The sequence below is a fragment of the Myotis davidii genome, unplaced genomic scaffold (genome assembly GCF_000327345.1).
Source record: "Myotis davidii unplaced genomic scaffold, ASM32734v1 scaffold243, whole genome shotgun sequence".
NCBI lineage: Eukaryota > Metazoa > Chordata > Mammalia > Chiroptera > Vespertilionidae > Myotis > Myotis davidii.
The window spans coordinates 1,136,110-1,153,438 of record NW_006295183.1 but is presented as its reverse complement, the minus strand read 5'-3'; the positions used below and the strand labels follow the sequence as shown (position 1 = coordinate 1,153,438).

General features: G+C 39.1%; 1 protein-coding gene across 1 annotated transcript in view; it reads left to right on the top strand.

The window, feature by feature from the left end:
- LRRC36 (leucine rich repeat containing 36) overlaps window positions 1-17,025 on the top strand; it is a 36,712-nt gene extending 19,687 nt beyond the window's left edge. Inside the window, exons 7-14 of the mRNA XM_006769785.2 lie at window positions 80-131; window positions 2,329-2,769; window positions 5,476-5,765; window positions 9,087-9,252; window positions 10,171-10,319; window positions 11,179-11,302; window positions 14,498-14,612; window positions 16,679-17,025. Of these exons, the coding sequence (XP_006769848.1) occupies window positions 80-131; window positions 2,329-2,769; window positions 5,476-5,765; window positions 9,087-9,252; window positions 10,171-10,319; window positions 11,179-11,302; window positions 14,498-14,612; window positions 16,679-16,904 (1,563 nt within the window). The 3' untranslated portion in view covers window positions 16,905-17,025. The remainder of the gene's footprint in view (window positions 1-79; window positions 132-2,328; window positions 2,770-5,475; window positions 5,766-9,086; window positions 9,253-10,170; window positions 10,320-11,178; window positions 11,303-14,497; window positions 14,613-16,678) is intronic.
- The last annotated feature ends 304 nt before the right edge of the window (window positions 17,026-17,329 follow it).

Here is a 17,329-nt window from a genome sequence, read left to right as displayed (position 1 = left end):
TTGATCACTAATAGAAAAATATTCTGAATGCCTGGTGTAGTAAACTTACCTTCTCTTAAACTTTCAAACTTCTTTTTAGATGCAAGAAGTGGGAAGAAGGGAGATGCCAACTGATAATCATCAGGAAGATGGTAAATATTTTGCTCACTGAGTATTTTTCGACATACTAATCAGAGAGATCTAGATGTGATGGGATTTGGGAGGAGATGTCTCAGCCCTGGGGCCCTTTGTGGTCAACAGACTGTTTTCTGCTTTTGTGAGGGGCTTCCCTGTAAAGCATTTCTGGTTGAAAAATGGATATTTTGACTTCCTTTGTTCTTGACTTTTTGTATTAGTTGACTATTTCTTGTTTCTTTTTCTTACCTTTCTTGCCATCTTTTGGATTTATTATGTTTTTATTCGTCTATTTTACCCCTCTACTAGTTTGTAAGTTATACACTGTTTCTATACTTATAGTATTATTTCCAAAACTACAATATGTGTTCTTAACTTACACAATTTTAAAATGAATCAATACTTAATTTTTCTCTCGGATAATTTGAATACCTTAAAGTACTTTACTCCTTTTAATCCCTCCTGATATATATATACTATTATAGATTTTAATTCTATTTTTTAAAACCCACAAGATATTTTTAATACGTTCATTTAAATTTACCCACTTTATTTGCCATTCATTTCTTTTTTTATCTCAGATTTCTCTTCCCCAAGACCATTTTCTTCTAGCTTATAGTACATCTTTTAGAATTTCCTTTGAGTCTACTAATGATGAACTCTTTCAGTTTTTGTCTGAAATTGCCTCTATTTCATCATCATTATTTTTAAAAATAAGTTTTTATTTATTTTTTTAGAGAGAGAAGAAGGGAGAGAGAGAAACATTGATATGATAAACATTAATTGACCTCCTCCTGCACGCACCCCAACTGAGGATCAAACCCACAACTTGGAATCAAACCAGTGCATGGGATGATGCTCAACCAACTGAGCCACACTGGTCAGGGCTTCATCATCAGTATTATGTTTTAAATATATTTTTTTTTATTTCAGAGAGAGGAAGGGAGAAGAGAAAGGGAGAAAAACATTAATGATGAGAAAGAATCATTGATCAGCTGCCTTCTGCATGCCCCATACTAGAGCTCAAGCCTGCACCCCAGGCATGTGCCCTGACCAGGAATCAAATCGTGACCTCCTGGTTCATAGGATTTCTCTTAACCACTGAGCCACGTAAGCCAGGCTCATCATCATCATCATTATTAAAGAGTATTTTTGCGGGGTATAAATTTCTAGGTTGGCAGAATATGGATGGTTCAACTATATTCCATCTTTTGTGGTTGCTTTTGAGGAGTCAGCTGGAAGTCTGTGACTCCTGCAAAGATAATCTCTTTTTTTTCTTTGGCTGCTTTTAAGATTTTCTGTTTGTCTTTGGTTTTCTGTAGTTTTACTATGTCATGTGGATTTCTTATTATCCTGTTCTATATTTATTACACTTGAATCAGTGAATTGTGTCTTATTAGTTCTGGAAAATGTTTCAAATATTCTGTGTCCAATATTTTCTAATCTTTCTGGGACTCTTGATTAAATAAATATATGTCAGAAATTATTGACTTTGTCTTCTTTGTTTCTCACTCTTTTATCATTTTTTGTCTGGTTTCTTAATTCTGGATAACTCCTTCTGATCTATCTTTAAGTTCACTAACATTCTCTTCATCTATGTCTAATCTGCTGTTAGATACATTCTTAATTTCAGTTGCTTTAGTTTTCAGTTATATAAATTTGATTTGGTTCTTTTTCAAATCTGCTGGGTCACAGATTGCGAGAGGGTGCAGGCCAGGCCAAGGGACCCCACTGGTGCATGATCGGGGCAGGGGAAGAATGCGGGAGGTTGGCCAGCTGGGGAGAGACCGCAGGGGAGGGACTGCGGGAGGGCCCCAAGGCATGTCCAGCCTGTCTTGCTCAGTCCCCATCAGCCAGACCCCAGGAGTAAACAACCTACCAGTCGGAGCATCTGCCCCCTGGTGATCAGTGCATGTCATAGCGAGTGGTTGAGTGGCCTTAGCATATCATTAGCATATTACGCTTTGATTGGTTGAATGGCCTACCAGTTGACTGGACACTTAGCATATTAGGCTTTTATAGGATAGTGTCTAGAAAACTGACACTACAGTTTCAGGAGGAAATTCTTAGGGAATTAAGTTGACATGAAATTTCTCTTCCTGAGAAATTTTTCTGGTAGAGAGAGATATGTCCAGTGTAGTGAGGTATCCTAACTGGGCCAAGAAGAGTTCTCATTGTATTTTGTTCCTTTTTTTTTTCCTTGGTGGTGGTTAGAATTCAGACACTACTCACCTCACCAGTCCACAGTCCGATCCCCAGAGAAGATGGCTAAAGAAGGGTACCGAATATCTCTTGTGGACAATAAGTCTTCAGGTTCTTCTCCAGAAAAGGACATGCTACCAAAACCTGATGCTTATCAGCTTACCCATGATGCCTTATTGGGTAAACGCTTGGATGTCGGTGATTCTAGCCAGATCCATCCCTATCAGTTACCTTCAGATATTGGTCTAGACAATTATGATAGTCATTATTCTCACACTCTATCCCTGCATGGAAGTCTTGGTAAAAGGCCTCAGAGAAGCAAGAACTACCGTGAATATAACATAAAGCCTTCAAATGACAGGAAGGCTACCACATCCCATTCCTGTGGAGACTTACTGGCTCCTCTGTCAGACCCTGACTCCAGCACCGGAAGGCTTCTGAAGCTTAGTTCAGGTAATAGCTTCCTGTCAGTTTATAGGCCTTTTCATGGACATGAAAGTGAAGGGTATAACTGGAAATTTTGGAATTCACATTTCTTAAATTGCATTAGCATTACTTAAATTGTGTTCAGAATTGCCAGTGGCCCATGGAACCTCCAGAAATCTGCAGAGTATGAGTTTAATGTGATAGATAAATTAGAGAAATGTGAGATATATTATAGAAATATATGTAGACATGTGAGCTTCATATATGTTATTTTAGTTAAATAGCAACCCAAGACATATTTCTAGTAGCATCTAGTCTTCTCTGGCCACAAATCGCTTCTATTCTGGTAACTTTTTCAGAAAAATCTAGTTTCTGGTAAGTGACAGAGGTACCCTCTTTAGTTATTTATTAAGTATACAAAAATTATTAAATACCTACTATATGCCAGATAATGTTATAGCTCTGCAGATAAAGTAGCAAATAAAAATAAAGTTCCATGTATATTTTACCATAATAATAGAAAAGTCTCTACTTTCATGGACCTTCTATTCTAAAGAGGGTAAGACAGATGATAAACAAGTTAGCATATAAATGTATGTTAGGTTATGATAAGTGCTATGAAGAAAAATAAGATAAGGGTATAGAGCAGGGGTCCTCAAACTTTTTAAACAGGGGGCCAGTTCACTGTCCCTCAGACCGTTGGAGGGCCGGACTATAGTTTTAAAAAAAACTATGAACAAATTCCTACGTACACTGCACATATTTTATTTTGAAGTAAAAAAACAAAACGGGAACAAATACAATATTTGTATTTGCATGTGGCCCGCGAGCCGTAGTTTGAGGACCCCTGGTATAGAGTGTAATAAGGGGGAGATGATGTTTTAGAATGATCAGGGGAACTTTCTCCGATGAAATATAATAAAAGCAGAGACTTGAGTGAAATGAGAGTATAAGCCATGAGGATAATTGGGGAAGAACTTTCTTGACAGTGGAAATAGTAAGTGCAAAGTCTCTGAGGATGGAACATGCTTAGTATGTTGAAGGAACCACAAGGAGGCCAGGATGGCTGCAGCAAGGTGAGCGAGGTGAAGTGTAAAGAGGAAACAAGCAGTCCGACTGTTATTCTGGGTGAGATGAGAAGACATTGGAGAGTTTGTAGTAGAGGAGTGACATGATCTAACTTAACAATTACTGTGGCTTCTGGGTTAAGAATAGAAAATAGGAGCAATGGTAGAAACTTAGAAAAACATTTAAGAGGTTATCTAGTGGTAGGGGTAGTATTGATTCTGAATATATTTTGAAGACAACATCCCATTATTTGTTGATGGATTGAGAGAAATGAGGTCAAGGATGACTCCCTCTTTTGAGTCTGAATAACTCGAAGAATGAAGTTATCATTTGCTAAGATGGAAAAAAGTGGGACAAATAGGTTTTAGGGTAGATATCAAGAATGCTATCTTAGACATCTTAAATCTGAGGTGCCTGTTAAAACTTTTCAGAGATGCCAGTTAGATAATTAGACATATTAGTTTTGTGTTCAGGGAACCAAAAGTGTATGGATGGCATTAAAACTGAGACTGGATAGGATCTCACCTAAGGAGTGAATGTAGACAAGAGATCTGAGGACAAACCCTGAGCCCTCTAACAATTAGAAATCCAAGTAGATGGAGAGAAACCAGCACAGAGAGCAAGAAAGAAGCAGCCAATGAGGTAGGAAAAAAAAGCTGAGAGGGAGTGGTCCCCGGGAAGCCAAGTGAAGAATATATTACAAGGAGGAGGGAGGGAGTGATCAACATATTGTGTCAGATGTTTTTAATAGGGAGTGAGCCTGGGAGTGAGAAGTGATTATAGCATTTGGCAATGCATTAGTGAGCAGCTTCAGGAAACTCGTGGTTAATAAAAGCCTCACTAACATGAATTCAAGAAAGAATTCGAAGAGAGGAAATAGAGTTACCTAATATATACAACTCTTTCAAGGAGTTTTTCAGTGAAGGGAAGCAGAGAAATGGAACTATAGCTGGAGGGGGGATGGGATTAAGGAAATCGTGATGGAGATGATCCAGTAGAGGGAAAATTGATGATGCAGGAGTAAAAAGGGAAAAGTATAAGAAAAATCCTTAGGTAGTCAAGGGGAGATGGGATCCTGTCCACCAGTGGAGAAGTTGGCCTTAGGTGAAACACAGACAGTACACCAATTATAACAAGAAGGAATTCAGAGAACTTATACAAAAAATACATAAATACATAGATTTGGTGGTGGAATCACATAGATGTTTCCTTTGATTGCCTCTGTTTCTCTCAGGGAAATAAAGAGATTAGTACCTGAGAGTGAGGAGGGAAGATAAGTTGTTCAAAGTTTCAGGAAAAGAGAGATGTGAAACGGTCATCTCAGAGAAGAGAAGAGAAAAGTAAATTGACTAAAGTAATGTATTAGGACAGCCGGGCAATACAAGAGCCCAGTTACAATAGCGGTCATGTATGTAAAGTGAAGACGGTGAGAAGAAATGCATGTTCTCCAGCTGCTTCTCACTGCTCTGGTGTAGGCCTGGAGTGTGTGGGCAGTTGGATTTAACCTGAGTTGGGGTTTTGTCGGGTGGAAGACAAAAGAGTCCAGAGAGTTGAGGATATATGCTAGGGAGAATATGACTTTTGGACTCTGGGTGGGGTAAGGATGGAAGTGAAACAAGGGAGAGTTGAAGAGCAGATTCATCTCCCAGCCTGTTCCTTTCACAGATCTGTATGCCACAACCCATTTCAACAGTGACCCTGCTCTGCTGGTCAATGTAGAGCAACAATTATCCACCGGCCTTGGGGATTTGACCCCAGCACATGGTCATTTCCCAAACAACTCCATCCTGGGAGACTCTCTACGCACACTGCTGTTGCCTACTGGGACTTCAGAAAACAGAGAGAGTTTGACCAAGAGGTCACTGAGCCCATCGAAGAGAGGATTCAAACGGAAGGACAATATCTTTGCCACACTGAATCCAAAGCATGGTTTCAGAGATGCTACAGGCAGCGAGGCAAGTGTTGGCTTGTTTGTGCTTATGAATGAAACACCTCGGATGTAAGACCAGAATAGGGTTCTTTTGGGGGGTGAGGGTGGTTCTGACCAAGAATGCTAGAAACTCAAAGGGATTTTCAGAGGCCAGTAGTTAATACTGCCAGGCCAAAGCCTGGGATTCTGCCCTTGGGAAAGTCGTTCCCCTTCTGCCACATTGCTTAATTGTCACAGGGAGAATCTACTGCCAGAGCATAAACATTATGGGGAAGTACTTCGATAATAATAAGTGGCAGACAGAGTTTACCCAAGGAAGGAATGCAAAAGTTGCTTGGGGCTCAGGGTTGCCTGAAGAGTGATCCCTGTGGCCTTGTTTATTATGTTTATACATTTGCTTTGGCCACAAGCAACTTGCTTGAAACGTTTCTTCTAAAAGCATTACTTTTCTTTCTAGAAAGTAGAATTATTCCATTTGTTCCCCAAAGTAGCAGCAGCTAGAAAATGAATTAGATTATCCAAGGTATTTTTAGCTGAGAATGGTTCAGAGATTGAACAACAAATCAATAATCATTCCCACATATACAATATAATTAATTTTATAAAGTTATAGTATGATAGCAGTGTACTATGGAATATCATTGTTTTTCAGGTTTTTTTTAGGTAACTAAGTTTTGTCACTGCCTTTGCATGCATTGTCTATAAAGAATGCCCTGTACTCTCCTCCCCTCTGTTTGAGTTTTAATTTTTCTCCAGGCCCCACTTCCATTATGAAGCCTTTTTCTCTTTATTTATAGAAACCTCAGCTCTCATGGCCCTTTCTTTCCTGGAACCTATGATCCTTTGTCATATGAATCATTTGTTATTTAATCATTTGCTGTCTATAAGGAAGCAGTGACTATTTCTAGTCACTTTGTTTTCAGTTGTGGGAAATCTTTTTGAACATTGGCATGGGTTTACAAGTTTGATTTTTTTTTTTTTTTTTACTCTTTAAATACTTTCTATTCCATTTTCAAAACTTCAGAGGCGGCTGTAATTTCTGTATACCAAAGGGGGCAGTCTCGTAATACTTTCTTCGCTTTCTGGTCCATTTGTCCCATTTTCAGTCACTGTTTTTCCAGACAGCACTGTGTGTTAATGTATTTAGGTTCAGGAAGGTACAGGAACACTTAGAATATTTGGGATGCTGTATTAATAAGACATGTTCTAGGAAATTTTTTCACCTCTACTCCATATATATTGTTAAAATAGCAATTAAAATCCCAGTGCACCTTCCTGGATAATCTTAAAAATTCATTCCTTTTTTTCTGTTAGATACTATTTTTATTCTTATGAAGATCTGTAAAAGAGCAACTTGGATGTAAATATAAAAGAAATATACTGCCGAGACCGGTTTGGCTCGGTGGATAGAGCGTCGGCCTGCGGACTGAAGGGTCCCGGGTTCGATTCCGGTCGGGGGCATGTGCCTGGGTTGCGGGCACATCTCCAGTAGGAGATGTGCAGGAGGCAGCTGATCGATGTCTCTCTCTCATCAATGTTTCTAACTCTCTATCTCTCTCCCTTCCTCTCTGTAAAAAATCAATAAAATATATTTAAAAAAAAATAAAGAAATATACTGTTCAGTTTCTAGAAAAGTATAAATCAGAAAATTGCTGAAAAGAGCAGTTAAAAAGTTATTAAAAGTAATTCCATGATACACAAAATTAAACTGAACATTAATTTGTGATTAGAAAATTTATTTTTGACCAACTGACTTTAATAATAATAATTTATTAATAATAATTTAAGCAAATAATAAAAATTTATTTTTAAAAGCCATGAGCCATAATTTGCTGAAAATGAAAAGACTCGCCGAAACCGGTTTGGCTCAGTGGATAGAGCGTCGGCCTGCGGACTGAAAGGTCCCAGGTTCGATTCCGGTCAAGGGCATGTACCTGGGTTGCGGGCACATCTCCAGTAGGAGATGTGCAGGAGGCAGCTGATCGATGTTTCTCTCTCATCGATGTTTCTAACTCTCTATCTCTCTCCCGTCCTCTCTGTAAAAAATCAATAAAATATATTTAAAAAAAAAAAAAGAAAAGACTCATACAAATTAATAAAATTATTCCAAAGTTTATAAAAAATTATCCCCAACTCTCACCACATTGTGATAAATGAAAGAAAATCTGTGAAAGCATATATGTTTCCAAGTTGTCACATGATATACACACAATTATCAATACATAAAACCAAGGGCAATAAATGTTCGTTTTTGATGAGTTAGGCCACCACATGTGTAACTCACATTATAAATAACAATGTCTTTGGTGTTCTGCTTCACAGTTGGTGGGTATAACAGCATCAGCTAATTAATCATCTATAACATTTTATATCAAAAGAGCCAAAGATTGAGAAATAATTTGGCTGTTTTTTGTTTTGTTTTTGTTAATCCTCACCAAGGATATTTTTCCATTGATTTTTAGGGAGAGTGGAAGAGAGAGGAAAAGACAGAGAGAAACATCGATGTGAGAGAAACACATCGATTGGTTGCTCCTGCATGAGCCCCTACTAGGGCCCAGGATAGGGAGGAGCCTGCAACCGAGGTACGCACAGTGCCCTTGACCAGAACCGAACCCAGGACCCTTCAGTCTGCAGGCCGCCACTCTACCCACTGAACCAAACCGGCTAGGGCTAATTTGGCTGTTTTAAATATATATCAACTTTCTTGAAGTGCATGAGACCCTAAAGAGAAGATTGGTAAACAGGTCTGTCCAGTAAAATCCACAATTTCTTAAATCATTTAGATATGTCTATATGTATTTACTCATGTCAGACTTAATAAAAAACAATTGTGAATTTTACGAGACAGATCTACCTATACATCTACATATAAAATTCGTACGGAATAAAATGTCTTTAGTATTAGGTCCAACAATAGCATTTAACATTTAAAATGTTATAAGCTTATTGTGACATCATAACTCATAATATAAGGTTATTATGAGTTATGTTTTTTATTAAATTACTCCCCGTTTTATTTTATGATATATAATAACTTTCTGAAAATGTTCTGCAATTTAATCTTTCCATATTACATAACATAATACATTGAGCCACTGATGTAGCTGTCAAAACATTTTTTGTTTTCTTCTCAAAAATCTCTACAGAAAATCATGTAAGAAGATACTATTAGCTTTGAAATTGTCCTTGAATATATTATCATATCTGCCTTGGGCATAGATAATATTCTATTCAAATCTCTTATTTTTTCTTTTTCTTAAAATGTTAACACTTTAAACGTCTGAATTCTTATTTCCCTTATTGTGTAAGAATGACGAATGGTTGGGTCTTTTGTTTTTTTCTTGAGCCTCTCTCTAGTGACCTGGGCAGTTTGCACGGTTTGCCAGGAAACCACAGTTCCCAGATCTCTGCCAGAACCTCCCATGTGGCCACTGTCCTCAGACAGCTCCTGGAGCTTGTGGATAAGCACTGGACTGGCTCCGGCTCCCTCCTCCTTAACAAGAAGTTTCTGGGTGAGTGCTTTCTCAGTTCTGGGAGAAGGGCTCCGACTTCGCTTCTGTTCTACAAGGCAAACTGTTCTCGTGATCACTTACCAAATTTCTCAATAACACAGTAATGGAAAAGTCTGCGTTTTTCTCATAATCTTCTTCCTGTTTGTTTTATCAGCACTCTTACATCATGTACCAATTATTTTGCTCCTCCTGTCATTTTTTTTTAGTAGTCTTTGGGTAATATGTAGAGTGATGAGATATGTTAACATGACAGAGTGGTCATGTTAACAGTTACAAAGGATTTTATGATCCTCAGGAAAGTGCTAATAATAAATACAGTAGAAATTAGGTTTGATCATCAGAGTTCTGAGATGCCTGTTCAGATGTTATGATTTGAAAACTTCCACTGACTAAATGACCTGGGCTCTTTTTAGGGCATCTTTCTTTTTAGGAATTTGGGGAAAATGTTTTTGCAAACCTTGACCCCATGTGTTTATTAGTTGTTTAATGGGAGAAGAATTCAAGGAGTTCTTGGTGGTGGAAAAGTTTAAGTAAAAATTAGAAACTTAGAGTTATTTGGACTTAACTTTTTTTAATTTCTAAAGGGATAAACGGGAGAAGAAATCTTAGCCCAATTACTTCTCTTCCCACATTGACCCTTTGCTTTCATTTTGTAGGAAATTATCCCCAGGAGCCCTCCTCAGTGACAGAGAACAGCACAGAGCCCGCATTCCAGAGGGTCTCCTGTTGTTTCTCCACAGAGGATGTGGGATATAAGTTCTCCAATCATGAAACACCTTTTACAGCCACTTACGAAATTCTCTTAAGAAGGAGATATTAGATTACCTTATTTATGCTGCAGAGCTAGTAGTTATTGACTAGGAATTCTGTGCTTTAGCTTTAAGATTGGCCCATGTGCCCAACCTGAATTTTTGGCAGGTCCTGCCCGAGATCTGCTTCTGACTTTGGTAGTCCCTGCTCCTTCCCAGCAGTGGTGTCGCTCACATCCTGAAGATGCTGCGTCCAAAGCCTTCCACAGGAGGGAGATGGAACTGAAGGAGGCTGGGCAGGTGGTCCCTAATGACATGGTATGCCTCTTTCATCTCCCTTTCCTACTTTTCCTTTACTAGAAAAGGACGGAGCAGCAAGACTAGAACAGCTCTGTACCATAAAGGTCATCATCACCATGAGCACCTAGATGTCCCTGAACCAAAATACAGAAAAGTCATTCTGGGCAAATCAGGAACACAGAACTTGCCAGGACAGGGACAAGTCAGAGGTTCTACAGGGATGACTCCTTAATCCCAGCCCTCATCCAAAAATTCTAAAGAAAGACTTGAAATGGGAAAAGAAGAAGAAAAAGACCATAGAATGAAAATGTTAAGGGTCCTAGCCTTGGAGGTCATGGTTTGATTCTAATGAGGGAAGGCACATGTCTCTGGGATTGTCTTTCTCCCCTTTTGATGGAGCAGAGAGCCCTGAGCCAGAGGCCAGGCCTCAAGCATCAAGCTGCTGGCTCTGGAAGAGGAAGAAGGGACTCATATCCTTAAGTCTCCCCTCAATTTTAAAATATATCCTTTTGTTGGAAGTATTACATATGTCCTCTTTTTTCCCCATTGACCCCCTCCCTTTTTCTTAACATTAGAGGATTCTCAAACAAGTTCAGTTTCTACAAACTTTAGATAAATGACTCAGAATGCTGGCCACTTGTCAAAATGACCACTTGTTCTGCAACAGTAGTGGAGAAATCACAAGAACAATTGCAACTGTGTGTGATAAATTTGTTTGCTGCACTTGAGCTATGTTTATCAATGAATTACAATTCTAGTGAGAGACTGACCTCCATTCAATTATCACTAAACAGGGGAACGATTCTTTCAGTCTCTAAAAGCACTTCTTATAATTTCGGATTCTTAATGTGTTTGTATTTTATTTATTGACCCAAAGGAAAGTTTGAAGCAAAAATTGGTCAGAGTGCTGGAGGAAAACCTCATTTTATCTGAAAAAATCCAGCAGTTGGAGGAAGGTGTTACCACCTCAATTGTGAGTGGGCACCAGCCCAACACTTACGGTAAGTGCAGGAAAGCAGTGTGTGGTGTGTCCTAAGACAATTGTTTGTTTATAGATGATGCAATTAATAAGCTTCATTATCTAAAGCTCACATGGCTACCTAAATGGAAACCATCATCGTGCCTCAGAGAGTTGTAACGCAGGTGACTTGAGTTATCAGATGAAGCTCTTTGTCATTGTAAAGCAAGTACAAATGTTGTTACTGTTTTTCAGAATGATACTTTTTTCTGATTATAGCAGAAGATTGTGTTCTTTATAGAAAGTTTGAAAAAAAATAAGAAAAATGAAACTCCACTACCCAGCAATAATTACCATTAGTGTTTTGGTATATTTTCTTTCACCATACTCCTATACATATATTTTTAACTCAAAATTAAAATTTGTGCCTTGGTTTTAAAAAAATAATTCAATACAACAAAATGCACACATTTTAAGTTTGATGAGTTTTGACAAATATATACACTCATTTAATTCCATCCTAATCAAAATACAGAACATTTCTGTTACTCCAGAAAGTTCCCTTGTGCAGTTTCCCCCACTCTGTACCTTAGGACAATCGATAATTTGATTCTACACCCTAATGTTGTCAATTTAATAGTATAGGCCAAGCATGTCACCCTCGTGGCCGGCGGGCTGCATGCCTTAAGAGAGAGGCATGCGGCCCCCCGGCCATTAGTCTGACATGCTTGGTATAGGCATTTACTACAATGTCACACAAATGTGCCTTATTTATCTAGTTCTCTATATAGTTGTTTTTAATGTTAGCGATCTATAATAATGAAAGCATAATATGCTAATTAAACTGGACATCCTTCTGGACCACCTTCTGGACGAAGCCAGGGCTGCAAGGGAAGCCCAGGTCCTGGTGCCAGCAGCCAGGGGAAGGAAGGCCTACTCTTGCACAAATTTCGTGCAACGGGCCTCTAGTTATAAATAAAGCTTCCATTGTTTAGAATATAAATAATTTTAAAGAATTCCCAGCCTGGCTGGTGTAGCTCAGTGGTTATGCATCAACCCAGGAACCAAGAGGTCAACCGTTCAATTTCTTTTTTTTCTTTTTTTTAATATATTTTATTGAGTTTTTACAGAGAGGAAGGGAGAGAGATAGAGAGTTAGAAACATCAATGTGAGAGAAACATTGATCAGCTGCCTCCTGCACATCTCCTATTGGGGATGTGCCCGCAACCCAGGTACATGCCCTTGACTGGAATCGAACCTGGGACCTTTCAGTCTGCAGGCCGACGCTCTATCCACTGAGCCAAACCGGTTTCGGCCACCAGTTCAATTTCCTGGGCAAGGCAACTGCCCATGCTGCAGGTTCAATCCCCAGTAGGGGGTGTGCAGGAGGCAGCCAAGTAATGATGTTTCTGTCTCATCAATATTTCTATCCTTCTCCCTTCCTCTCTCTCTAAAAAAATCAATAAAAACATATAAAAAAAGATTTTCCAAACATTCAAAAGACCCAAAATGAAAGAAAAGACATTAGAGTGAAAATGCTTCTCTGAGATAGTCGTTCTTCCCTTCTGCCAGAACTGAGTGTCCTAATATTTATACTATAATAAATAATGCAGCTAATAATATCTGTGTACATAAATCTTTGTGTATATTTCAGACTATTGTCCTAGGGACATTCCTGTCAGTAGAATTAGTGGGTCAAAAGATGGGTATATTCTTTTTAATCTTTATTGTTGAAAGTATTACATATGTCCCCTTAAGATGTGGACATTTTTGAAGCTTTCATTATACATTGCCAAATCACTTCCCAAAAAGGTTTTTTTCATTTACACTCACATCAGCAATGAGTGTATTTGAATACCCTTTTCACTCTATCCTTGTCCCCACTGGGTAGTTTTTAAACTTTTGCCATAGTTATAAGTGAAAAATAGTATTTCATTGAAATTTTGATTTTGATTTGTACTACTTTATTATTAGCATAGTTTAGGCCTGTATTTTAGATAAAGTCTACCCTTGACTTTAACCCTCCAGCTCAGCACCCCTAAGCAAACAAACATTTCAATTTGTACAAGGAACTTGATTTGGAAGTCAGCACTGAATTTCCAGAGTTCAGTCTCATCACTGTCTGATTTTACAAGCCTGAATAATCAAAGCATCTCTACTTACCTACTCTGAAAACAGGTGATTGTTCACTAGATACCTACTTTCAGTCAGCCCTGAGGCCCAGTACTGGTGTTGGCTTACTGGTGATAAACACAGCTATTGTAGCTCTGTTTTCCACCTTCTCAAATCTTACTGCTCAGAGTGTGATTCACAGATCAGCAAGCTTGTTAGACATGTAGACTATCGGGCCTCACCTCAGACCTACTGCATCGGAGTCTGTTTTTTAACAAGATCCCCAGGTGATCTGTAAACATGCTAAAGTTTCTAAAGTTTAAGAAGTACGTTCTAGACTTCCTCAGGACCACATGCTTCTTTTTTTTTATTTTAAATATATACATATTTTGGTTATTGATTTCAGAGAGGAAGGGAGGAGAGAGAGAGAGAAACATCAATGATGAGAAAGAATCATTGATCAGCTGCCTCCTGCATGCTCCACACTGGAGATTGAGCCCACAACCCAGGCATGTGCCTGACTGGAATTGAACCATGACCTCCTGGTTCATGGGTCGAGATGCTCAACCACTGAGACACACTGGCTGGGTGGAATTCAAGTGCTTTTACCTACCTCATTATTGCAGGCAGCGGTAATATATTTGGGGAACTACATAGGAGTGTCTTGGTTACAAATTCAGTTTCTCCAAGCACTCACTGAGTTATTACTATGTGCCTGACACAGTTCTAGATGTTTTCACATACTCCATAGAGAGTGAAGCACATGTATTCATAAACTAAAATGGAGAATTCAGAGACCCAATAATTATTGACTAATTATGCTAAATGAGGATAGGTGTCTCATTGATGGCTTCTAATAGTGCTATGGGGCAGGGTTAGTAGCTCTAGTGAACCTCAGAAAAATGAACTAACGTGGTATTAAGTGGTTGAATTTTAATTCAGATCAGTTTGTTGCTAAATCCCATATTCCTGCCACCATATCTGCTGTGTCTAAGGGAGGGAATGGCGCGTGGAGTGTGGAGGCGGGTGCAGTGAGGGGGCCCCCATTCTTCAAGATGTCCTTAAGCTCTGCTCAAAGACCAGCTGCTTGGAATCCTCTCACCCATGGCTACTGTATTCTTTGTAGATGATCTTCTGCGCAAAAACCAGCAGCTGAACCTACAGGTGGCTTGCCTGAACCAGGAGCTTTCCCAGCTGAAAAAGCTGGAGGAGACAGTGGCCCTTCTCCATGAAAGTCAGAGGTAGGAGCGGGTCTATCGGGTTTTGAAAAGCAGGTGCTTACTTTCCTTTATCTCCTTTGTTTTACTGGCAAGTTACTATCTATATGCTTTTCAAATTGACTCCATGTTACATGTAAACCACTTGTATCTAGGCCAGTTAGCTCCGTGTTCAAAGTATCTTTTTCAGGACACACCAAGGACTAACTGTCTTCGCTGGAATTGGTGGATTGTACCACCTCAGTACTAAGTACTTTCTCTTTAGATCCAACAGGACCCTTGTTTGAGTCAGCTAGCATTTTTTTGTCACTGTGTACCCCCCAAATCAGTCATCTGGCTCTTCTGGAAAATACCTGCCTACTATTGGTCACAGAAAATACGCTGAGCCCTCAGAATAATAGAGAAAGAATCCAATGTCTGTGTTTTCTTTGGAAGAGCTCAGTAGCATCTGCCTCTTCAAAGAATAGTACCCTCAGAATGCAGGCTAGAAAATCAGAAGAGGCCTCAACACTGTTGGTACATTTAGAGAAGCCCTGGACATTTTGATTTGACAAACACCTTTACTAGGACTATCAGTGAAATTTAAATATAAGAACCCCATGCCCACATCTTCCGTCTCAAACTTCAATTCCCAATTTTCCTTGGAATAACTTCATATTCAGAGGATTAGACCCAGGGCCATTCTGGGTGGCTTTTTAATTTTTTTAAACTTTTCATTACAATTATTTCAAACATATACAAAAGTTGAGCAAGTAGCATAAAGTCACGGTTCTCAAACTCAGGTGTGCATCAGAATCACCTGAAGAACTTGTTGACATGAAGATTGCTGGGCCCCACCCCCAGGGTTTCTGATTCAGCAGGTCTGGGCTGGGAACCAAGAATTTGCATTTCTCATCAATTTCCACGCGATGCTGTTTTGGGCGGCCTGGGACCACACTTTGAGAACAATAGGGTGCATCTCTTTAGTGATGTACAGTAAAATTGCTATATTTTAAAGTAACTTGAAAATAATTTTTCTCTGTGTTAAGCCACCAATTCAATATATAGGTTCAATTTGTTTCAATTTGCTTTTGATTCACAGGAAATTTTTATTGTTATTTTGATTTAGTTTTGTTTTATAATTATGTAAAAACACTTACATGGTCCCAAAGTCAAATCTACAAAATGAGATAAATTCAGATAAATCTAGCTTCCTTACCTGTCTCCTCTATCCTCTCCTTCCTTCCCACTAGCCTTCCACTGTAGGTGTGAGTGTGTAGAGGGGCACTCTAGTACATAGAAAGAGGCATAATGATACGATAAAGGTTTATCTTAGCAATCAGTTCACAGTGGTGTATAGAGGTAGCTCTCATTCCTTTTCATAGTGGTATTAGAGGCCCCATGCACAAAATTCATGCAAGGGGCTTGGCCCTCGCAGCCCTCCTCACAGCCCCGGCTTCGTCGGAAAGGTCCTCCGGATGGTCGTTCTGCTGTTCAGTCTAATTAGCATATTATCTCTTATATAGGCTGGGACTCCATTGTGTGTTTAAGTATTCCTCTATTGATGGGTATTTAGGTTGGCAGTATTTTATAGTTATAAACAGCGCTGCAATGAATAGCATTGTGCATGCATCATTTTTTTCCTTTTTTTTTTTTTTTTTGGCCAGTCTCTGATGGCTTTTAACATTACATGGTAATTCAGAGTCCAAAAGTATAGCCATGACCAGTACCACTAGTTAACTGCAGAGGCAGGTTAGATTCGAAGTAGAAGTTAAAATTTGAAGATAGAAATTGGAGGCCTGGGCAGGTGCCAATCTCCCAGTGCTTCTACTTACCTCATCATGAAAGTGCTTTGGAATGGAGAGAGCAATCACTGTATAAAATGTGAACTATGTTCCTGCTACAGTCAGTCTGGAACATAAACAGAATCATAATGAAGAAAGAAACTGTTGGCCTGCCTTTAGAATAACCCAGTCATAAACTGGACAGTTCTTTCTATTTAAAGATGTTACTTTTTATATTTTATATTTGTCTTTAGCAAACATTACAGGTCTGAATGGCATCTACTTTGCTTTTATGATTTCATAACTGCCTTTTCCCCTGTGCCTCAGATCCCTGGTGGTAACTAATGAGTATCTGCTGCAGCAGCTGAATAAAGAGCAAAAAGGCTATTCTGGGAAAGCACTCCTGCCTCCTGAGAAGAATCATCGCTTAGGGAGATCATCGCCCTTTGGGAAAAGCACGGTGTCTTCCTCCCCACCAGTGGCACATGACACGGGTCAGTATCTAATACAGAGTGTCTCCAACTCTGTCCCAGAGCCTAGTTTATGGAGCTAGCTAGCACTGAATACCTTCTCTGCAGCTTCCCTCTCAGCCACAGGGGACTCTCAGTGTCGTTTCCACCAGTGTGGTGGTATTTACCTATAAGATTAAGAAAAAAAATCTTATTCTTATTACATTGTATTGGTCCTTCTCTTTATTTCTCTTCTTATCTCCTCCCATCAAGTCATTCTTTCCTTCTGCCCACAGAAATAGTTGGCACTTAGTCCTAGCATCATATCACATAGAAACATTTGGTTGAAAATGTCAAATAGGAAAAAACACTAGACATTTTTCCCAAGTGTCACTTGAAACTGTGTGGTAGGATATTTAACAAGAACATCCATGACCAGGTGTGTTCTGTGTTAGAAGAAATTTCAGAGAATCCATACTGATTGGTTCATCAAACATATTTTTAGTTTTCTTCCACCTAGTGAAAAGGT